This window comes from Balaenoptera ricei, chromosome 16 (genome assembly GCF_028023285.1).
Source record: "Balaenoptera ricei isolate mBalRic1 chromosome 16, mBalRic1.hap2, whole genome shotgun sequence".
NCBI classification, from domain to species: domain Eukaryota; kingdom Metazoa; phylum Chordata; class Mammalia; order Artiodactyla; family Balaenopteridae; genus Balaenoptera; species Balaenoptera ricei.
Window position 1 is genome coordinate 25,583,409 of NC_082654.1, and position 23,724 is coordinate 25,607,132.

Consider the following 23,724-nt stretch of genomic DNA (forward strand, 5'->3'; position numbering starts at 1 on the left):
ACAGGCACAGCGAAGTTAAGCAGTCTGCCCAAGGTCACACAGCTAATAAGAAGTGACCTGACATTCAAGCCAGGTCTGTCTGACTCCCATTACCCAAGTGCTGACCTCTCAGCCCCATACAGTGCTAGTGATAAAAACCAAAATAAAAAATTATGAAAGAAGGAAGAAATATTTAACGAGACTAGCTAAACAAACTGTGGCATATGAACATGACAGAATGCTATTTTGTTATTTAAAATGCTGAGTTGTATAGATTCTGTGGATACGTATGTGTATTTGAAGTGATGCTAGACAGAAAAACAACACAAAATTGTTTACACACATGAGCTATAACCATGGAAAATATAAGTATACTCATGGGGCAGGCAGCAGAGAATAAAGGATAAGCAGGAAGGCTCTGGAGACTGCCAGGGTTTGAACTCCAGCTTTGTTGCTAACTAGTTGTTTTACTGTGGGCAAGTTGCTTGACCTCTCTGTGACTCAGTTTCCTCATCTGAAAAATGGGGCTAATAATAAATAAGAGTGGTTGTGAGGATTAGATGCACTGATAGGTTATAAAGTCCTTAGAACAGAGAGAGAGAGAGAAAGAGAAGGTTAGCCTAGCTACTCAACAAAGAAGAGTGAGAGAGATTAGGGTGTTGAGCACCTTGGTGGAAAATCAACCTCTGGCCAATTTGCCTTCCCCATAAACAACCACAAATGGAGACTCTTGGGCACCTTTCCCCTCTGGCCAGGCCTCTATCTCCCAGCAAGGACACTTTAAAGGGTTGTTTAGAGCTATTGCCACCAAACCCGGCTGAACTCACACAGAATTCGGCTCAGGCAGGCGTAGAGCCCTTTGCACAGGCAATGCAGGGGTAGGAGAGAAGACATTGGAACTCACCCACTGGGTTGTCAAGCCTTATGCCTTTTATCCAGTAGAGGATTTCGAAAGATTACGCAGATTTCCTACAGTAGAGCAACCAATCAGAAGTAGAATAAATAAATGTCTCATGTCTGTCTTACCGCAGACTCTCTCCCAAATGTGGTGGAGTGATTGTGTTACGCATTTCTCTCCTTCCTTCTGGCCCCAACAACTACAGCTGCTCCAAGTGCAAGAGAGCTGAGCTTAACCTCACAGCTTAAGAAGCTACAAGAGACCATTGCGCAGAGAACAAAGGTAGAAATTGGGGACATTATCCGGATCAGAGGTCACATCCGCATGTACAGAGGAGAGCGAGAAATTCGTGCCACTGCTTATTGTAAGCACAAGATATCTCTGCCAAATTGGTTGTTATTCTGTGCGTGTGTCCAGTAAACTCATTTAGCGAAAAGTCGAACTTCTAAAAAGTTCAAATAAAAAGATTTAACTCTAATGAAGGAACAACATGCTTTCTTTAGAAAAGTAGCATTTCTTAATTTTATTTTGAAGAGAAGTAACTATAAATAAATTGGGAAGGAAAACAAATGATTTATTGTATATGGCTGACAAATTTTATTCAATATTTGGACAACATAGTAGAGTCTCTGAGTGTGAATCCATTTAGGGAAGAGTGTTCATAGTCTTCAAAATGATGGAAATTTCTTGAACACCATTGAGTCCATTAACTTTGAAAGAAAACAGCTAATCAAAAGTGTGACAGTTCTCTATCATCTGAGTGGTGCCCTTTGTACCGCTCTGGCTGGTTTGCACTTGCAAATCTCAAGGAGAGCCCAGTTGCCCACCATTGTACCAGATCAGTGAATACACTCATGCGCTTTCCCTAGCCCTGGTCTACTCTGGCCATGCCTGTGTCACTTAGGGTATCGCATCCCCTCTCGCAGGATGACTGGGAACCATTCAGTGCGTTTAGACTGTGATCCTGGGCATCCATGAAGAAGGAGACCCACCAAGTGCTCCGTTTACTGTTGTCCTGGCAGCAATCTGGACATGGGAAAGAACTAATCTCAGTGTAATTTCTGTGGCATGTTTTCCCCTGTGGCTTGTTAGATAAAGTGGATGATCCAGTGTGCAACATTCAAATCGCAAGGATGCTTGAGCTGCCCGCCATCTACAGGAAAGTTTATGACCAGCCTTTCCGCAGCCCAGCCCTAGAGAAAGAAGAGACACTGAGGTAAGTTCTGGACTATGACTGCCGAGGATGTGACCACAGCAATGAGGCCAACCAGTGGGATCCCAGATTCTGGGGTGGGCCTGGGTCCAAATCCTGAACCATCCACTCACTCACTGTGGGGCTCCAGGCAAGGCTGTCTCCCTCTGGATGCCTCAGTGTCCTCACCTGTAAAGTGAAGGTGTTAATAGTGCAGGTGTTCTAAGGTTTGGTAAGGAAGATATATGTGTAATTGGAGTCTCTGAAGGAGTGGAGGGGGGAGCAGAGAAAAAATATTTGAAGAAATCATGGATGAAAATTTTCCAAGTTTGATGAGAACTGTAAACTCACAGATCCAAGAAGCTCAATGAACCCCAAGGCAAGAAACCTGAAGAAAACTGCACCAAGGCACATCATAATCAAAGAAACAATACCAGTCACTCTCAACCAGGGGTGATTTTATTCTCTTTCAGGGATGGAAAAATAAACAGGAGGAGTAAGACTATATGTATATTTGTTACTATATGCCTCAAATAACTCAGAGGAGACAGAAATAATCATAGTGGCTGCTGGAGGCGGGGGTGGGAGGGGGACCGGAAGGAGGATAGAAAGGAGACTCTTCACCATGTACCCTTTCATTTTTTAAACATATTCAATATTTGTAGATTACATATTCCAAATAATTTAAAAAAACCCAAACTGTAGACCTGTATAAAGTAAAAAGTGGAAGTTCTCCATTTTCCTGTCTCCCGCCTCAGTACCATTCCCCAGAGGTTACCACTGTGCAGAGGTTGATGTGTGTATCCTGTTAGACGTTTTTCTTTGGTTGCATACACAAGCATGAATATCCACCCACGTATTTTGTGGGTTGTCATTTGCTTCATTACAAAAATGGCACCGTCCCTTACATACTATTCTGCAGGTTGACTTTTTTCTAAATCTATCACAAATATCAGTTCCTGTAGTTCTGCCTCATCCTTTTAAACAACCACACAGTGTTCACTGGGTGAATTGCTCCTTATGTCAAAAACCTGCATCAGTATGGTATTGCACTTGCTAGCTGTTTCAGTTTTACATGCGTCCAAAAGGAACAAAAGTAATAGTTTTCTGCAGGGCTTGTTAAAACTTTCCCCCAGCAGCAATCCAGGCGCCCTGGACCTTGACAGTCTCACGTATCTGCTGAGTGAAAAAGTCAAAGAATTCCTTGTGGAGAACAGAGTGCAAACCTTTTACCAGCAGGAGTTGGAAACGGTGGAGTCCCTGCTGTCCCTTGCCAACCAGCCTGTGATTCACAGCGCCTGCTCCGGGCGAGTAAGTGCGGCATGCCCATGTGAGAATTCGAGGCCCCTGCCCCAAATCTGCAGCTGGAGGGTGTGGGTGGACATGACTGTGGCATTGAGACTCACAGGGTGTACCCGGGGTATAGAGGTTATGTTGATCCTATTCTGGAAAAGTCACTGACCACTGAGAATTTGAAAGGAGAATGGACATGCCCTTTTCCCCTCCTTAATCTCATAAAGCTTAATCTTCGGGTAGAAAAAAAAATAGTCTAAGGTTCTTAGCACTTAGTACTCACTGAGATGGGTATTTAGTGTCAGCAGGAACCAACTGAGGGGGAAATAGATAAGAAGAGCTAAAATTATCCTTCCAAGATTATTTTTTGATCAGCAAGATGATTCTTGAACTCGAACCAAGGTTTTTAATGACTTGTTCCGTCTTCTCCAGAATAAGGTTGATCTATCGTGTCTTAGGTGTTTGAATAAAGATCAAGTTGTATTCAGTCTGGTTTATAAGTAAAAATTGCAGGGAATACTCAAGTAATTTTTTATTCATCCTAGAAAGAGCTGTCCTCATTTTTTAACACCCATAGTGTTAGAGGTGAACTTAAGTTGTTTGGTGTTTACTTATTTGCTTGGAATGAAGAATTATCTGAGACTTTGGTTTTAGGCTTTCCTTTTCATTGCAATTCCTTAGTTTTTTTGTTGCTGTAACACGACTCGTATTTATTTATTTCATTTATTCCACTGGGAATGATCTCTGCTTGAATGTCACCTTCTTGCCCTCCCTGACCTTCTGCTCTGATAGCCACCAGCTTCCTCACTGTGTTATCACTCTGTTTCCACATTTCGCGATAGCACTGGTATTTATTTGTTTGTGTGCCTATTCCCCACCGCTGCCAGAATTTAAGTTCTCTGAGAGCAGAGGCTTTGTCTGTCTCATTCTTTGCTCTCTAGAACAGGGCCTACAACAAGGTTGGCATAAAGTATGCTCTCCACAGTTATTTGTTGATTGAAGGAATGAATGGTTTTAAAAATTCAAATAGTCCGAGAGTTCCCTGGTGGTCCAGTGGTTAGGACTCGGTGCTTTCACTGCTTTCCGGGAACTAAGATCCTGCAAGCTGCGCGGCACAGCCAAAAAACAAAACGAGAAAACAAAAATAGATAAATAAAAAATAAAAATTCGAATAGTCCAGGAAACTGTCTAGTTTTTAAGTTTCCTTCCCATCCTCCTTCCCCTCCCCTTTCTACAGAGTCGAGGACCATTACTAGTCTCATGAGTAGCCTTCTGGAGATAATCTGCTATATATAAACTAGAAGTAGTTGTATCCCCTTTTTTACACAAATGGTATCATACTAAATACTATATCTACCTAGGTTTTCATGGGACAGCATGTCTTATAGGTCCTTTCCTAGCCATACTTACATATTTGCCACTCTATAATAATCTTTTACTATGTGTATCATAATTTCCTTAAGGGGTCTCTCCATTCCTGGACTGTTGAGATGTTTTCTAGTCTTTTGCCATTACCACCAGGGCTGCCATGAGTACCCTTGTGAGGTAACATAATTATTCTTTGTGATTCTGGTGGAACAGATTCCAGGTCCCTGTCCCGGCCTCCTAAGCATGACCACTGCTTCTCAGTTTCGTTTGTGAACTTGATTATCTCTTCCTGTCACCAGGCTGTGTGCCCAGTGACCCGCAATTTCATACATGGAGATGAGGGATATTGTTTCAGGAAACACCGAGGTGGGGAGGGTCAGGACTGGCTGCTTTGTTCTGTGCCACCGTTGCTTCTGCCCAGTTGTAGCTCCCCAGCTGTCCACTGACAGCAGGACTGACCTTCTTCCCATTTAATCATTTAGAGGCGGCTCAATGCCAACTTGGCCTCCCAGGACTTCTGACCACTCTCTTGGCATGTTTAGAAGGAAACTTTGAAGCTTAGCAAAGACCACATTCTTCCTGTGAGCCAGCTCTTCTGCGATAATTAAGTAGGGAGAATTGAGGACTAAAAGGCCCCTCCATTCAGAACATTCCAGGGAGGACTTTTGGTGTGATATCTTTTTGAGAATGCTTAGAGCAGAAATTTGTGTCTGCCCGGTGCTATATGTTTAAAAAGAAATGAATACGGCAGTATATCTGTTTTGTCTTTGGAAACTACTTTTCCATCAGTTATGAATTATTCCCTCACATGGCTCTGGTTGGGGAGGTCAGTGTCATTAAGTTGAATTCTGTTTAATAGAGCCTGGGAGACCCAGGATGCTTTACAATGATGGTGAAACCTTAGATCCTTTGGCACTTTCTGTAGTCATACAGATGAAAGCTTAACAAAAAAAATCATTGTGATGGTGTCTTAGCTTAGAGGCTGGGGAGAGTGGGTTTGAATGTCTTCCCCCTTTCTTTTTTTCCACGGTGGCCCTTTTTAGCAAATCCAGGAACATGATAAGCAAACCTTGCAAAACCATTGTTTCTTTGACAGCTCGATAAATGCTGAGTTTGTTTGGGAATGAAGACTATATATATATTGCAGAGATCCACCCAGTTCCTGACCTGCCCCAAGGAGAGGCCCGCTAAGGCTCAGCCTGTTCAGCCGGTCACTGTTTTTGTTTCTGAACAGTTTCGGTTTCCTGAATGGGATGAGTCTGCCGTTGCTCTTTAGAAAAAGACAAGAAAGACACACATGTCAGGCCAGGAAAAGCTGCTAGCTAGAGGGACGATTGGAGGCTTTGTCCTTGAGACTGGGTCCTTATAACCAGCAGGGAATTATGTCCTGAGGTCAGCTGAGGCAAATGTTTTTGGAAAGGAAGCTTCACATACTGTTTATATTTACAGAGAGTCTTTTCGGCTGGGTCCTCCTTGTTCACAGCTGAAACTGCTTTTACTCTCCCAGGCCTCACACCCTGTCTTCCTGCTGCTTGATCTGACTGAAATCTGGGAGGAGGAACCGGGCTTTCTGTATGGTCTGAGGATAACCGAGAGTCATTTTTAATGACAGGAATAATCATGCAACAACATTTCTAGTCAGTTTCCAATTTATTTCTATATTGGTAAGAGACATAATAAACCCGCCCCTTAGGATCCTTATATTAAATTGACCAGAGAAGACGAATCTCCTTAGAATTATGAAGATGAAGTAGTTATAAAGTCATGTAGGGGAGCCTGTGTTGGGTAGAGCGTTCTTTTCCTAAGTGAGAGCACTCACGTATGAAATTAAAAACAGCTTTGCCTCAAGCCCCCCTGAATAAAAAGATATGTGGCTGAGGATCGCTGGGTGAGGTGTTTATTCTAAACACACCCAGATAGCTTTTCTGCCCGTGGGAGTCATCAAATATTTCTCAACTTATTCTCCCTTCAGAGAATGGGTGCTGTCATAACCTCGAGTGCTTGTCAACTCTCAGGCCCTCCTGTTCTGCTGGCCAGGTTCTCCAGGCCTGTTCTGTTGAGGAAAAACCTAGGCTATTAATTAAGAATGTTAGTCTCTCCTGTTCAGCTCAGGAGAGCACATTTGTGAAACATCACCAATCTGTTAGATTCAAACAGTGCCTGTCTGGGAGGCCTCTTCTAGAAAGCGAAGGTTTCTTTTGGGATGGAATTGTCAATACTTGAGGCCATTTGGGAGTTCCTTTCCTCTCCCTGTCACTTTGTGGGAATGTCATCAGCAAATCCCAGGCCCGCTCTCCGTTTCAGCATCTGTGGGTGCTGCCCCAGACAGCCTCCATAAGGGCCTTCCATTAGAGGAGTAGGACTGTGCTTTCAAACACTCTTTTGGAAGCTTTGCCACGTTTCTTTGGCACTCTGATCTTGATATATTTCTGTCATATTATAAATGGATCTGTACCTTGAAGGACAATTATTACTTACCACTTCCTTTGTTTTAGGAATGAACTGAAAATCCCTAATGGAATAATTAGAAGGATACCGCCTACCTATATGGGGTATTTCCCCTGATTGCACACATATTTTCTCCGTCACCCACTATATGTCAGGGAACAGGTGGCCGAGATGAGTCCCCAACTCAAGAAGCACACAGTCTAGTTAACCATGGTAGGACATAGCTGAAAACCTGGCCTCCTTGAAATAAGAAGTAGGATGACCTGGTAACCTCTCTAGGCAAACTTGACTCTTAGAGAAGGGAAGGGATACTGAATTTGAGGAGAGAGCAAACTGACAGCAGCAGAGGGTCCTTCCTCATGGTGTTCTTGCTTCCCCTAGGGCCCTGTCCACCTTCAGCCCATGGACCCTCCCCTTTGACAGATCTCTGCACAGCTGTTTGTCTCTACTGCCCTCCATTTAAAATAAGGAGTCTATTTAATACTCTCTATGTGCTGGAATCCCCAACTTATTATTTCAATGTGTGTAAAATTCTTTGATGTCCGTAGGAAGAAGTTGTATATATGGCCACAATTTTAATGAAAAAAGTGAGCCAGTAGGTATAGAATTTTTGGCTCTGTATAAAAAATAAATCAAAGATTGTCATTTTGATATTTCCATTTTATATCATTGAGTTAAATGAATTAAACAAACAAAAAATCATAACCAAGGTGTGGAACAGTTATCGAGTGTGATTCTGCCAGAGCAAACTTCCCAATCCTCCTTAAATACCATCCTGCTAGGCCCGTGCATACCTGAATCTTTTTGACTCAGCAGATAAAAAGCCTGTTGGGTGAATTTATAACCAGTTGGTCTAGGGAGTTGCCCTCAAGTGCTGTAAGATGGGACTTATTTCTTTTCTTCTTTTTTTTTTCCCCTTTTTTTCTTCCTACAGGTGGATTTTAAGAATGACACCACTTCCAAGGCAATTCATAGTATATTTAGGAATGCTATAAAGCTGCTGCAGGAAAAAGGACTTGTTTTCCAGAAAGATGGTGGTTTTGATAACCTATTCTATGTAAGAGACCTGCAACTTAATTTTTTTTCTTAGCTTCAATTGCAAATATATTTATTACTTAGGATTGTTTATTTACTGTTTTTTAAAGATCAATCATTATGAGGTACATAAAGTAAGGAGTGAAAGTTGGCCCTTATCTTTCCTCAAGATACCGCTTTTAACAGTAGAGCCTTCTGCACACATATAAATATATGCTCCTGTTACCAAAAAAATGTGATCATCCTCTAAATCAGGATTTCTCAACTTCAGCACTGTTTGAGCCAGATGATTCTGTGTTGTGGGGTGTTGTCCTTTGCATTGTAGGATGTTTGGCACATCCTTGGCCTTCACCTACTAGATGCCGGTAGCAGCACCCCCAATTATGGCAACCTAAACGTCTCCAGACATTGCCAAGTGTCCACTGGCACAGTTGAGAACCACTGCTCTAAATAGTGCTCAGCAACTTTTTGGGATACCAAAATAGCACATCACAGTCATCTTTCCATATTAGTCCTTATAAATCTATCTCATTCTTTTTGACACCTGCATGGTTTTCCATATTGTGGGAACTTGCCATAAATTGTTTAACCACTTATCTCTGATGGACATTTATATTGTTTCCAACTCTTGTCCTCACATATAGTGTTGCTGTGTCTGTTTTTTTGTGGACTTATGTAAGTATTTCCGTAAGATTGACTCTTAAAAGAGGAATTGCTGGAGTAAAGGGCATGTACCTTTAAGCTTTTGATTGCCTCCTCCAAAGGTGGTACCAATTAACATCCCCACCAGGGGTACAAGTGCTTGCCTACCTCATACTTTGAGTTAAAAGTTCACCTCTCACTGCCTACCTTTAATATTGGAGGAACGAAGCTGATGCTGATGTTGTTATCGATATTGATGTCCGCTTTAGTAGCATAGATGTAGCTTCAGCTGCGAGCGATTCTCCTGAAGACAGATCAGAACTCTGAGAGATCCCAGAAGCCTCATTCTTTACAAGCATGATTCCTGAGGGGAAGCTTTCCTTAACAGGACATTTTCTTGATGTTGATTAACTCTAGTGATTCCCCATTTTAGAACATTTTTAAAAATTAAGATATGTTTTAAATACTATTTAAATAACGTCTGAAAAGGTATTCCATTCCGTATAAGGGTGAGGGCAGCCCACCCCCTCCCAGGATGGGCAGGCCTGGTGGAAGCTGGTTGCTTCTTGGGGGTTGGAGAAGCTCATGCTGGGCAACTCACCCTAACACCCTCCCACCCCCACCTACACCCTCACATCCCCCCCCACCGGGAGGCTCTGCGTGGCCTCCTGGGTCAGTAGGAAGCCGCTCTTCCTGAGGAACAGCAGACCGTGGGCAGCAGTCCAGGGATGAGGTGTGGCAGGGCTGGGGCACTTCCTCCTGTGAATCAGTCTGAGCTGGAATGGGGTGATCCAGCTCTAATAGCTCTGTTTTCCTCAGCAGAGCCACCCCCCTTCTCTGACTTCACTCCCCCCCCACTCTACCTCAGCCCTGGCTCCTAGGTTTCTGTTTTCCTGAGGGCATTGCCTCGGGGACATAGTTATCTTCTCTCTGTATAGTGCTTTCCAGCTTTCAGCAGCTCTCCCACATCACCTTACTTAATCTTCCCAACACCCTGTAAGTCCAGAGAAGGGCCCTTATCAGAAGCCCCATTCTTAAATCTGCTCGTTCCAAGTCCGTCAGTCCAAGGAGCATTCCTGACATATGTGTTTTTTTGCGTACTTTTTTTTTTCTCCTTCCGTTCTTCCTTTTTTCCCCTTCCTTTCTTCCTCTTTTTTCCTTTCTTTCTCTTTGATTTTAGATTTACTGTTGAACATGAAGGTGAAACCCATTTGATGGCTGCTTCCCTCTTACCAGAGCTGGCTGAGAAAGGAACCTTGGTTATGTTTGCCTTTGAGAACTGACAGTGTTTCCATTTATAAGCTAGATTTACTCTCTTGCTAGCTTTGCCTTACAGTTTTATTTCTTTTGTTTTTTTCCCTATGGTTGGGTGAAGGAATGTGAAACCCAAGACAGAAAAGAAGAAACACAAGAGGAAAGAGTCCTCGGGTTTGATCACTTGTGCCTCCCTCAAGAATATAATGAATAAGAGAAATTTTATGAATGTGTTATGAATATTTAAGAAGAAAGTTGCTCCTTGAAAGCAAGGGATTCCAGCTTTTCTTTCTATCATGGCCCCAGTAAACCACCTCCCGAGGGAATATGCCTGTGGGTGGACTTCAGAGCAGTGAGCTACTTAGGGACAGAACTGGTTTGACAACTGGCCAGGTATCAAAAATGACACTTATTGTTGGTGTAGGGATGAGGATTGTTATGAAATCTTTAGAAACTATCCTAAAGACTAATTTGGGAGTCTGGATGACACAACCTCTGTTTTACTTAACATTTCTTTCCGAACTGTTTTTCCTATTTAGGTAACCAGAGAAGACAAAGAATTGCACAGAAAGATCCACCAGATCATTCAAGAAGACTGCCAGAAACCAAATCGTAAGTGGTGTAATGTACATGTGTCTCGGTGCCCTGGAGGGGGCTGTTCCCTCCCGGAGAGCACTAGATGGAGAGTCAGGAAGCCTGGGGCCTTTCCCAGTAACAACTTGGAAGCATGACTGGTCAAGATACCTGCCCTCTCTGAGCCTCAAGACTCCTTCTTTCTAAAGTGAGCGTTAGCCTTGCACAGTTGTTCTGACATGGGCCACACGTAAGAGTCAACCTTGGAGCTTTTTTGAACATACAACACTCAGGTCCCACCCCTAGGGATTTTGATTCACTAGGGGCTGGGATGGGGGCTAGACAGGTGAGCTCCTCAGGTGATTCTGATACAACAAGGTAAGCTGTTAGGCTAGGACTTTTTAACATCCTTCTGGTTTTGTGTCCTCTGTAATTTGTGTTATTTCTTGTTCTACTCTTCCTTCTTGTCTCTGAACCGAAACCTGACATTTTCCTCTCTTCTAACATCAAGCCCTTCAAGGTTGGGAGGAATGGTTCTAGACATTACAGTTTGTGAACAGTGTAATTCAGTCATCTTGAAACCTGATAATTTGCAAAAGAAATGGTTGAGAAAATAGTTGGTTTTAGTGGAGTTAGGTCAGCCCCTAGTGGTTAGAAACTCAAATTGTAGATAATCTGACAACAGACATTACCATTTTCATAATAGTTATAGAAAGAGAAGAAAGCATTAGTCCTATGTTTAAATCCTGTGTAAAGGTGACTTTTCAAAGTCTACCTTTTGCAAACATGTGCTATTAACAAATGTTGGCATATGTCAACAAATGACACCAGAAGAAAAGTGGAAAGGCTTGTTAATGAGCATAGGCCTCCTCATTCTGCTTTCTTTCTCTCCTGGGAGGTCCACCTCGAGTCCTTAAAGCCCATATGTCCCTGGGGCCTGGACCTGTTCCAGGCTGAGTCAGCAGGTGGAGCTGGACCAGATCTCCAGCCCTGGTGTTTGTGGTATGCAGCCCTACTTAGCTTTTAAGGACCCATGAAGTCACCTCCCAGAGTGGTGTGGCAACAGCTCTTAAAATAAACTGAAAGCAATCTATTATTTTAATGCAAGGTTTCTAACTACTGTTCACTTCATTCAGAACAAGAAGGATAAATATCCTTTAGTTGGGGGAAAAACCACCTGTCCACAATTTAAGGAGCTTTTTAGAGCTGTGAAATGTGGGATTCTTCAACCAAGAAGGGATGAGAGGAGAGGCTAGTCCCCAGGTGACATTCCTGCCCTCATGCTAGTCCCACGCCATCTGGCTAGATTCTTATTTTGATGTGTATTAGGAACAGGGTGGATTAAAGTATCCTAGGGCCTGCTGAAGCAAATGAAAGCAATTCACACTTCATTTCTTAGGAGAACCAAACAGCCTTGGTGACCTGAGGGTCTATAAAGTGGCAGGTTTTATATCCACTTCTAATCCACAGGCCAGCTCCTGATTTGGTGAGTGTGTGTGTCAAGGTGGACAGGCTCTGCTACTCAGTCTGTAAATGGTAGCCTCTAAAAAACATAAGCCAATTCCCTGGAACTAGTAAACGCCCAGGAGACAAATTCTGGAGCATGAGTAACTGAGAATACCAGTAAACATGCCTTGTAGGAATTGTCAGAGTCTGTTGCAACCACCCCTTTTCATAAGAAATACCTATGACATTAAAAAATTATTGTGAGTAATGTATGCACAGGGTAAAAAGTCAAAAAGTACAAAAACACACACAGAAAAAGTGAGACTCCCTCCCAACACTGAGCCCCAGGCTCTGTTCCCCTTTCCAAAGGCGGTGGATGTTACTAGTTTCTGGCATATCCTTCTAGAGATGTTATATGCACTTATAAACATGTTTGTATAGTTTATCCTTTCTAAAAAACATAAGTAAAGCTTAGCATACAATACTCAGTGTTTTATACCTTGTATTTTAAATCTAACATTGGCTTCTAGCGGTCATTCAGCAACAGTATGTGTAAAAGTACCTGTCTTTTTAATGGCTGCACAGTATTCCACTATATGTATTGATAGATATTCGACCATTTATTTAATTACTCCTACTGAACCTTTAGTTTGTTTCTAACCTTTCAGTACGAAACATAGCATTGAGTTTTCCTTGGCAGGATGATTCATAGGAGAACTTAAAACCTTTAGTCACTTATGAATATTTCAGCAGAGGGTAAACCTACAATAATGAAAGGATTATAAACATGGGCCAGTTTTAGGTCCCTAAAGCACTGATACAGGGTTTGTCTGAAGATGGGCCGTATGGCATAGTTGTGAAGAGCTGGGCTCTGGAGCCACCTTGCTTGGGTTTAAATCCAAGCTCTGCCACTTTGTAGCTGTGTGGCCTTGAGCAAGTCTGTGCCTCAGTTTCTTTACACGCAAAGCAGGGATAATAATTGTACCTACATTGTGGGTTGTTATGAGGATGAAATAAATTGGTGTTTTATGAAACTCTTAGGAATATGGCAGAGTAAGAACACCAAGAATCCTTCCCTCCACTTAGACAACAATTGCATCTGTCTGATGTAGCTGTTTTGGAACTCTGGAGTCTATCAAGGCTAGCAACTTCCAGAGGAAGGTTTGGACAATAAATTGGGGTTAATTTCAGTCAATTTTCAGATCTTAGTAGCAGCTACTCATCCCCTATCCCCAGCTACATGGCAGGAGGCTGTGCATGTGTTTCTGGAGCAGCTTGTACAGAGCTTGTGGGAGCTAGCGGGGGCAAAAAGGACCCAGTCCTCCATGTATCAGGGATTTGTACTCTGATCACCAATTGCTGCTTCTGATCACAGAGGTACAGGCAGAGAGGTGGGTGGCCATTGTTGTACCTCCTCCCATTGTTGTAAGCTCCTCACCCAACAGCTGAAGTGACCTCCAGGGGATTTAAAAGACTGGCACTCTTTTTTTTTTTTAACCCCTTCATTTCTCTTTTTTACCCCTTTTGGAGCCAGAAAAGAAAGTCTAGAACATTCAAAAGCAACTGCATATATGGGGAAAATTAGAAAGCAACCACACATGCCCAGGGAAAGGCACAGGCTCAGAAATAGACCTGAGAAGACCTTAGGTTTCCATCTCAGGCTGCTCCTTGGCACAGAGACAGCCTACAACAACCAAAAAAAAAATAAAAACAATAACAAAAAGCAGCAAACACCACAGAAGGTGAAGAATCTAATCTCCAGAGTTACCACATTATTAGATTCAAATGTCCAGTTTTCAACTAAAAACGAAAGACATTCAAAGAGACAGGAAACTATGGCCCATTCAAAGGAAAAAAAAACAACAGAAACTGTCCCTGAAAAAGACCTGATGGCAGATTTATTACCCAATGACTTTGAAACAGTTGTCTTAAAGATGCTCAAGAAAATGATGGGTGAACAAAATAGAAAATATCAATAAAGAGATACAAAAACTAAAAAGAAACCAAAAAGAAATTCTGAAAAGTACAGTAACTGAAGTGAAAAGTTTACCAGTGATTCAAAGGCAGATTTGAGCAGGAAGAATCTGAAGAAAAGTGAACAGAACCTAAAGAACCTGTGGGACATCATCAAATGGACCAACATATGCACTGTGGGAGTCCCAGAAGAAGAGAGAAAGGGGCAGAGAGAATATTTGAAGAAACAATGGCTGAAAACGTCCCTAATAGGATGAAGGACATGAATATAAACATCCAAGAAGCTCAGTGAACTCCAATTAAGATGAACTCAAAGAGACCACACCAAGACACATTATAATCAAATTTTTGAGAGTCAAAAACAAAGAAAGAATCTTGAAAGCTACAAGAGAAAAACAACTTGTCACATCAGTAAGATGATCAGATTTCTTATCTGAAACTTTGGAGGCTGGAAGGCAGTAGGCTGATATATTCAAAATGCTAAAAGAAAAAAAACCTGTAAACCAAGAATCTTAGGAGCCTAATACATTTAAAAGAATTATTAGTCTGTGTTCTTGGGCACAGTGTATAAAGTTGTGGTTTTGTGATATCAACAACTGAAAGGGGTGGGGACAGAGCTGCAAAGGAGAAGGAACAGAGGTTTTATATATTATTGAAGTTAAACTACAATAAATTCAAATTAGAGTGTTATAACTATAGGATGCTAAATGTAATCCCTGTGGTAACCACAAAAAAAATAGCTCTAGAATATACACAAAAGGAAAATTTAAACATTTCACTATTAAAAAAATCAACTAAACATAAAAGAAGACAGTAATGCAGGAATTCAGGGACCAAAAGCTATAAGGCATATAGAAAACAAATAGCAAAATGACAGAGGTAAGTCCCTCTTATCAGTAATTAGGTTAAATGTAAATGGATTGAACTCTCCAATCAAAAGACAGAGATTGGCAGAATGGATTGAAAAAAAAAACCCGAGAACTCCAACTATATGCCAACTACAAGAAACTCACTTTAGATCCAAAAGCACAGGAAGGTTGAAAGTGAAAGGACAGAAAAATATATCCCATGCAAATAGTACCCAAAAGAGAACAGGGGCAGTTATACTAATATCAGACAAAATAAACTTTAAATCAAAAATGTTGCAAGAGGGCTTCCTTGGTGGCACAGTGGTTAAGAATCTGCCTGCCAATGCAGGGGACATGGGTTCGATCCCTGGTCCGGGAAGATCCCACATGCCGTGGAGCAACTAAGCCCGTGCGCCACAACTACTGAGCCTGCGCTCTAGAGCCCACAAGCCACAACTACTGAGCCTGCAAGCCACAACTACTGAGCCCACGTGCCACAACTATTGAAGCCCATGCGGCTAGAGCCCATGCTCCGCAACAAGAGAAGCCATGACAATGAGAAGCCCGCGCACCGCAACCAAGAGTAGCCCCCGCTCACCGCAACTAGAGAAAGCCCGTACACAGCAACGAAGACCCAACACAGCCAATAAATTAATTAATTAATTAAAAAGAAAAATGTTGCAGGAGACAAAGAAGGACATTATATATTAATAAAAGGTTCAGTACAGCCAGAAGACATAGTAATTTTAAACATTTTGTACCTAATGACAGACCGTCAAAATATATGAAGCAAAAACTGATGGAATTGAAAGAAGTAAATGGTTCTATGATAATAGTTGGAGATTTCAGTATCCCACTGTCAATAATGGATAAAACAACTAGACAGAAGATAAGGAAATAGAGGACTTAAATAACACAATAAATCAGCTAGATCTAACAGACGCACACAGAAGACTACCTGACAACAGCATACATACAGCATACAACTTGTACATGGGACCTTTTCCAGGATAGACCACTAATTAAGTCTCAATAGATTTTAAAAGGTAGATATCATACAAAGTATCTTCTCTGACCAGCATCTTCTGAAGTTAAAAGTCAATAACAGAAGTAAAACTGAAAAATTAACAAATTTGTGGGAATTAACACACTGTTCACCAGTAGACTAAAGAAGAAATCATATGGGAAATTAGAAAGTACTTAGAGATGAATGAAAACAAAAGCACAAAGTACCAAAACTTCTAGGACACAGAAGAGCTTTGTATGAAGGGGAACTTTATAGCTAAGAACACTTAACATAACTTTACAATTTAAGGAACTAGAAAAAGAAGAAGAAAGTAACTCAAAGCTAGCAGAAGGAAGGAAATAATAAAGATTAGAGCACAAATAAATGAAATAGAGAATAGAAAAACAATAGAGAAAATCATTGAAACCAGAAGTTGGTTCTTTGAAAAGATCCCTAAAATTGCCAAACATTTAGCTAGGTAGACTAAGAAAAAAGAGAGAAAACTCCAGTTACTAAAATCAGAAATGAAAATGAGGACATTAGTACTGATCCTACAGAAATAAAAAGGATTATAACAAAGTACTGTAAACAATTGTACGCCAACAAATTGGATAACCAGGTGAAGTGGAAATTCCTAGAAACACAAAACCTACCAAGACTAAATCCTGAAGAAATAGAAAATCTGAATAGATACATAGTAAGGAGATTGAATCAATAATCAAAAATCTCCCAACAAAGAAAAGCCTTGGACCTGATGGCTTCACTGGTGAATTCCAAACTTTTAAAGAACTAACACCAGTCCTTCTCCCCACGTGAATGGAAGGTCACTTTGTGAACAGCCTTACCAGACAGCCCTCGGACGGCAGAATGGCCTTTGTGAAGAAGTAGTTTAAGGCCTTTGGGGCAGTCAGCATTGCTGACCACATACGCCTGTAAGTCACCTTGAGCCCTGAGCCTGAGCACCCAGGTCTTAAAAGAACTAAGATCACAAGCCGAGCAGTGCGGAAATTCCCAGTGCTTCCTCTCTGCCGTGTGCAAGCCCAGTTTGGTTGGAGTCTTTCACCCTCCGTCATCAACCGTTCCTCTCAGGAAGAGTCAAAGCTTCTTCAGAGCAGGGACGAGGTTATGTGCATCTTCTTAGGTTATGGATATGACGATAGAATCATAGTAATTCTCCATGGAAGATGCCCCCACCGTGGGTCTCCTTTCACCCACACAACCACGAGTGAAGTGGGTGCTTTTCTTCCCATTTAACAGATGAGGACGTGGACTGAGAGACCTGGACCACTTTGCCCCAGTCATAGAGCCAGCATTTTTATTCGGGTCCTTTGGACTCCAGAGTCAGCTCTCTGTTTGCACTCTGTACTTGCTCCTCCTTGCTCAGCGCTGCACATGTAGTAGGTGTTCAGGAAATCTTGATCGAATGAATGTTGAAGAAATAGCCTGGAAATGTGGAGACCAGTGGAGGTGGCAAGTTTCCCAACAGTAACCCAGTCGGGTGGAATAATGAGCTGACTAGCCACCAGAGGTCAGAATTTGCAAGTTTTTGTTAGCCCAGGACCACTGCCTGTGAGCATCCCTGACCCTTAGCGCTGGGAAGGACCTCAGAGGTGCCCCCCAGCCCCACTCCCCATGGGTCAGAAAACTGAGGCTTAAAGATGCAGTGACTTGCCCAAAGCCACAAAGGTGCACAGAATCCCAACCATGCTTTGCCCATCACCACAACCCCTCTTTGAGGACTTTCCTGGAGCCTAAAGCATTTTATCATCTGAAAACAACATTCAGTGACTGTGCAGAGCACTAGTGGGCCAGATGCTGGGGATATGGCGGTGAGAGGCCTGGCCCTGTCAATGGGGCTTTGGTGGAAACTGAGGAGGGTTTGTTTCCAGGAATGAGGTTTGTCTTTGACTCGATGTTACAAATAAATTTTACATCATCACCTAGTAAATTATGTAATTTTATTATAAATTTTATTTCAACTATACATATACATATATAGTTGAATATAAAGTTTCTCAATATTTATCGTACCTAAAATGCAATACATTTTGTAATCTCATACTCTAGTCTGTTTGGTAAGAAAAGAATGCTAACCACAACCCACTAAATTGATTTCATGATCCTCTAATGGTCCTAACTTCAATGTGAATACCACTACTCCAAATCATTGATTTCAACTAGGAGAGCGGTCAGTCGTCCTGAACTGCTACGAATGGTCTCATTTGTTTTGGATAGAGGGTGAGAGGTTCCTAGAATACAGCCGTCACAGGCAGACTTTTTGGAAGCCTAGTCAGAGAGGAGTGAGAACAGGCCAAAGGTCACCACCGCAGTCCCACCGTCCAGGATTTACAGAAGGAATCTGGAGGCTGCTGCAAGCCGGCTCTGCTGTCAGCCACAAGAGGGCTCCCGCCTGGGAAGCTAGAGGGTTAGAACTGAATGCATGCGCTCGTACATGTAACTTCATTAGAGAAAAAAGCCTATCAAGCACTAAATCCCCACTGGGTTGTGAGTATAAAATTATTGATTGGGAATCCTGGAAACTTGAAGGCCTGCATCCCCGAGCAGTGGTCCATGGCACAGACCTGAGAACCAGTGTTTTGGTTCGTTCTCACTGATAAGCTAGGCCAGTGTGTCTCCTGCTTTAATGTGCATAAGAATTATCTGGGGCTCTTATTAAGCTGCAGGTTCTGATCCAGGAAATATGAAGAAGGACTTCCATTTAGAGGAGAGGACAGGAGAGAGAGAGGAGGGTCTGACAGGTGTGTCCAAGCTTAGCCAACTCCCTTTTTCCTGCAGACGTGGAGAAGGGCTGCCACTTCCTGCACATCCTGGCCTGTGCTCACCTGAGCCTCAGCCCAGGCCTGAGTGAAACTGTGCTGCGGCAGGTGCTGGAGCTCTTGGAGGACCAGAGTGACATCGTCAGCACCACAGAGCACTACTACACTGCGTTCTGAGGAGAGGCCGGCAGGCAGCGCGAGCGGAGTGGGGTAGGAGGAGAAAACAGGTGGCGTTCACTCCCGGGCTCTGATCTTAACATCGTGCTGAGGCTTATAGGTCTGGTGACAATTATCTCATAATAAACTATGAAATATGGTAATTTGAAGAATGGAATTTGGCATGAATTCTGGAGGCTGCCTTCTGCCTGCTGTATCCTGGGATAAAAGACTTATCTCAGCCATGACATACAAGAAAACCCTCCTCATTGGCCTCCTGGCTGGACCAAGCATCACTCACAGAGCAGAAGAGGAAGAAACAGTGTTGACAGCTGAACTGGTTGGAGGCTCTGTTGCGGTAAAGGGGCATCCCGTGGAAAAGGCGCTTGTACTGCGGGAGCTGAAGAGCATACAGATCACCAGTTCAGACACTTTTTAAAACTTCAGACTATCAGGTACTTTCTTGGTGTATCTTGATGGTTAAGAACCTGGTGTAGAGGACTAGTTCTCCCTGGATGAGTGTCGCTGACCTACAGTTTCTGTGGGTCAAACACTAGTGATGGGTCCGGAGTCTTGGGTTGAATTCTGTCTACAGACCAACGCCCCGATGGGAATAAACAGGATCCAAGGCATGGCTCTGTATTTGTCGTTTTCCTTATTTTCCTTCTGAATCAAAAGGTGTTTCAGTACATTTCCCTGTGCTTGAGGACACTGTGACTAAATCCATTGTCCCTTAATACCCTGAAGTTCTTGGCAGAGGCTGCTGACCAATTACTTGGCAGTGGTAGATGTTATTGTCAAGGTTACCATTGAACGTGCAGGACATCCTGACACCATCCAAACACTCGGTATTTGCCCAGACAGGTGATGGGTCATGCTTTTGCTCGGAATGACAAGGTAAAGGGAAAAAATCTGAGGTATGTAATAGGCTTGTTCTTACAGGACGATGACAAATCCAGCCAGCGAAAAGAAAGTTCGGAGAAAGATTTGGCATTAACTACAGTCATTTCACAAAAGGCACATCTGCCTTTGGCTGCTGCATTTGCACTTGATGTAGGAAGCTTTTAGTGGCTCTGCTGGAGAGCCTGCAGGCCTGGCACGTTGTTCTGCTCTGTGTGGAAATGGAGTGGCTTTGCACTTAGAGATTGGCTGTAGCTCCATATGTCAGACCAAAAGCTAGTACCGACAGATTGCTTCCTGTCTTGGACTTTTCTGACTTGACCTAAACCTCTGTGCCTGGTTGCTAACAGCGATTACCCAGAAAGCTGCCCCGTGTTGAGAAGGGTCCCTGTAGAACAGAGTTTACCTGGAATGACATCCCAGTAGTTCTTCCGTAAGGTCGGCAGCTGATCCATATTGAACACATCTCAGATGACTGGAGCTGCCGGGAAGGAGTCTTGCATCAGAACATAAAAAGGGCACATCCTTGCCCACAGCCACCCCACTTCTAGGGTTTATCCCGAGGAGATGATCACATAGGTGGGAGAGGATGAATGCACATGATGCCCATTGCTGTGTAATTTAAAATTCTGTAATTGGGAAAAATATTTATCTATGGAGGAAAATTAATTTTGGTAATGTACACTATGAAATACTATGCAGCCATGAATTTAATGGAGCAGACAGATATTTTCACCATGGAGCAGTATTCCCAGTAGATTTAGTGGGAAGATAATTGAGTTTTAGTGGGAAGAAAATTGAGATCTGTTTATATTATACCACTGATCTGAAACTACCTGTGTGTGTATGTATATATCTAAACAGAGCGTGTTTCTGCATATCCACCTGTATAAATGTAGTGTGTCTACACGTACGTACAGTTGACCGCTCCACTCCTAGGGTTTGGTCCCAGGCCTCTTTTCTGTTTAGCTTGCTCCCATGGGGATCTCAACCAGTCTCAGATCATCTGTACGCTGACGAACTCCCCAGCTTACATCCAGTTCGGACCTCTTCGAACTTCTGACCTACACCCAGCCTTCTGCTGAAAGTTCCACTTAGGTGCCCAACAGACATGACAAACATAAGATGCCCAAAGCCAGGCCCCCAACCACCCCTGACCCCACATGTGCTGCTTCTGAAGTTTTCCCTGATTCAGGAAAAGGCAGCTCCATTTTTCAAGCTGCTCAGGCCAAACCCGTGGACTCCTTTCTCTCACGTCCCACATCCGACCTGCGGACGATGGCGGCAGCATCTCCCTCCTCCACCGCCACCACCTGGAGTATTGTGGGGCCTCCTACTGCCCTCCCTGCTCCCCTGGCCCCTCTTCAGTTCACTGTCAGCACAGCTTGACTCAGACTCTGCCGTCCTCTGCTTCCGGCACCTGAGGCAGCACAGTGTCACCAGGGCTCTGCTCTGCAGGGCCTCCCCTCCTGCCATTTCCCCTTCACCTCTGCTCAGCTTCTCAGGCCCTGCTGTTCCTCACACACACCAGGGACATTCCTGACTCAGGGCCTTTGGACTTGCTGTTTCCTCTGCCTGGAATGTTCTTCACCTGGATAACCATGTGGTGGGCTTCCCCCTCCCCTCCTTTGGGTCATTCCTTGAGCGTCACCTTTTCAGTGAGGCCTGCCCTGATCCCTCTTTTGCTGATTGCAGCCAACCCCTTCTCCCTCCTCCCCAGAACTCCACAGTACTTATTTTTCTCCACATTCCTTGTCACCGTGGAACACACTCTGTATGTTTCTTACTTACCCTGCTTATTATTCAATATTTATTCTCCCCAATAGAAAAAATACTCCATGAGGGCAGGACTTTTTCTCTGTTTTGTTTCCTGCTGTGCCCCAGCACCTAGAACAGTGCCTGGCACATCTTCCAAGCAATACCACCTCTATATGTGTGTCTGGCTGCCCTCCACCTGCTAATAGCTGCCTGTCTTTCCTGGGGGACTTTCTCCAATGTCTTGGAAGGCTGTTCAGGCTGGAAGTACTCAGAATTAACACCCACCAGGGGCAGCCTCAGCCAGTGGAACCTGGGGTATAAATACTTCTGCTCCCTCACCCTTCCATTGAGATATCTCTGAGGCTCGTGTTCTAGAGCACTTTGCAGAGTTTCTCTGTGGGATTAAGCTCCATCCACCCACAGCAGCAGCTAACTTGATAATCACCCTTAATTGGCTACCTTACCCTCCTGTCTTACTTTCCCACTCTCCATTACCTTTTGCTGCGCCTTGCAAATGAATTGCTTCCTTTCTGATCCTTGTCTCAGGGTCAGCTTCTGGATGAACACAACACTATGTTCACAAATATATTTGATAAATTCTTATGAATAGTGGCTTCCCTGGTGGTGCAGTGGTTGAGAATCTGCCTGCCAATGCAGGGGACACGGGTTCGAGCCCTGGTCTGGGAAGATCCCACATGCCGCGGAGCAACTAGGCCTGTGAGCCACAACTACTGAGCCTGCACGTCTGGAGCCTGTGCTCCGCCACAAGAGAGGCCGCGATAGTGAGAGGCCCGCGCACCGCGATGAAGAGTGGCCCCCGCTCGCCGCAACTAGAGAAAGCCCTCGCACAGAAACGAAGACCCAACACAGCCAAAAATAAATAAATTAATTAATTAAAAAAATTCTTATGAATAATTATGCACATCAAACAGAGATTACCAGAAATGCTCACCAAAGTGACACACTTGTTACCCATGAAAGGTGAGATGTCAGATGCTTTTTAAGCTACATATCTATACTTTGATAGTTTTGAAATTAGCAAGTGTCATTATACAGAAATAACAAAGCCGCCTCTCACTTCCCACCCCCCACTCACATAACCTAAATCGTGAGTGAACCAAGAATGCGATGAGACTCTTTCCTCCACAGCAACAGAAGAACTGTGAGAAGTTGAGGGAAGCTCTTGGAAAACTCTCTGGGGCTACAGCTGGGTCACCGCTCATGTACTGAAGAGCAACCAAGGGGTCCCCCTGAAAAGGAGGGAAACTGAGCAGACATCCTCCCCCTCTCTCGGTGCGTACATGTTTCAGGAGCTGTGAACACTGTGTATAGTTAATGTAGGCGAGAAGACAAATAGTGCTCTGTCTGGTCGAGGGTCTGTTTGAAGATCCATGATTATCCCCATCTGGTAAGCTACCAGTGCTTCTCATCCCTATAAGACACTTCTTTCTAATTACTTCCCCCTCTGATAGTGTGCCAGGACCCTGGCTGGGAGAAAGCTGAGCGGAAAGGAGTCTATTCCGTGAAGAGGAACCCAAGACTTGGTGCCAAGGATGAAAACCAAGCAAACTTGTAATTTTCCACTGGAGAAAACATCCACACTTTTTTATTAGCTTGGTCTCTTCTCTACAAGTGGCCTCTAGAGCAACTGCCCCCAGAAAAGCACCTCATTGTTTCCTTACTAGATTTACATGAAGCACACAGGCAAACTCAGGAAGACCGTGGTGAGGCTTGCTGGAGAAACCAGCCGCAGGCACCGGGAAGAGAAGCAGGACCAACCTGAAGGGAAATCATGTCTGTGGACGAAGAACCTTGCAATAGAGTTTTTGTTTGCATAACAGTCTACTGATTGAGGCTCTAAATGTGATCCCAAACTCCCACATAAGTGAGCTTTTACTTAATCCAGAATTAAAAAACAAAAACAAAAAACAGCCTATTTTTATTGAACTTTTATTAGGTAAACCCAAACAGATCAGTCCCAGGTTTTACGTGTTCACAAGAATTCTAAATCAAACCCCAAATTCCTGAAGAGACTCCAGCCTCTCCCTGTATGTCAAATTAAAAAGATAGGTTTTACTTTGAAACATCAAAAGAGGAATTTTGAAGACTGCATAATAGCCCTAGTTTTTTTTTTAGATAGAAACAGTAAAGTGGTGTCTCATTAATTCAGACTGATG

General features: G+C 43.3%; 1 protein-coding gene across 3 annotated transcripts in view; it reads left to right on the forward strand.

The window, feature by feature from the left end:
• The window catches only part of STN1 (STN1 subunit of CST complex), a 35,947-nt gene extending 16,426 nt beyond the window's left edge, over nt 1–19,521 (forward strand). For 2 of the 3 annotated variants that reach the window (XM_059900305.1, XM_059900303.1), the window contains 6 exons: nt 1,083–1,241; nt 1,970–2,093; nt 3,206–3,380; nt 8,113–8,235; nt 10,649–10,721; nt 18,753–19,521. In XM_059900305.1, coding sequence (XP_059756288.1) covers nt 1,083–1,241; nt 1,970–2,093; nt 3,206–3,380; nt 8,113–8,235; nt 10,649–10,721; nt 18,753–18,910 — 812 coding nt within the window. In that variant the 3' untranslated portion in view covers nt 18,911–19,521. The remainder of the gene's footprint in view (nt 1–1,082; nt 1,242–1,969; nt 2,094–3,205; nt 3,381–8,112; nt 8,236–10,648; nt 10,722–18,752) is intronic. The other variant, XM_059900304.1, reaches the window with a different exon arrangement.
• Nucleotides 19,522–23,724: the final 4,203 nt, after the last annotated feature.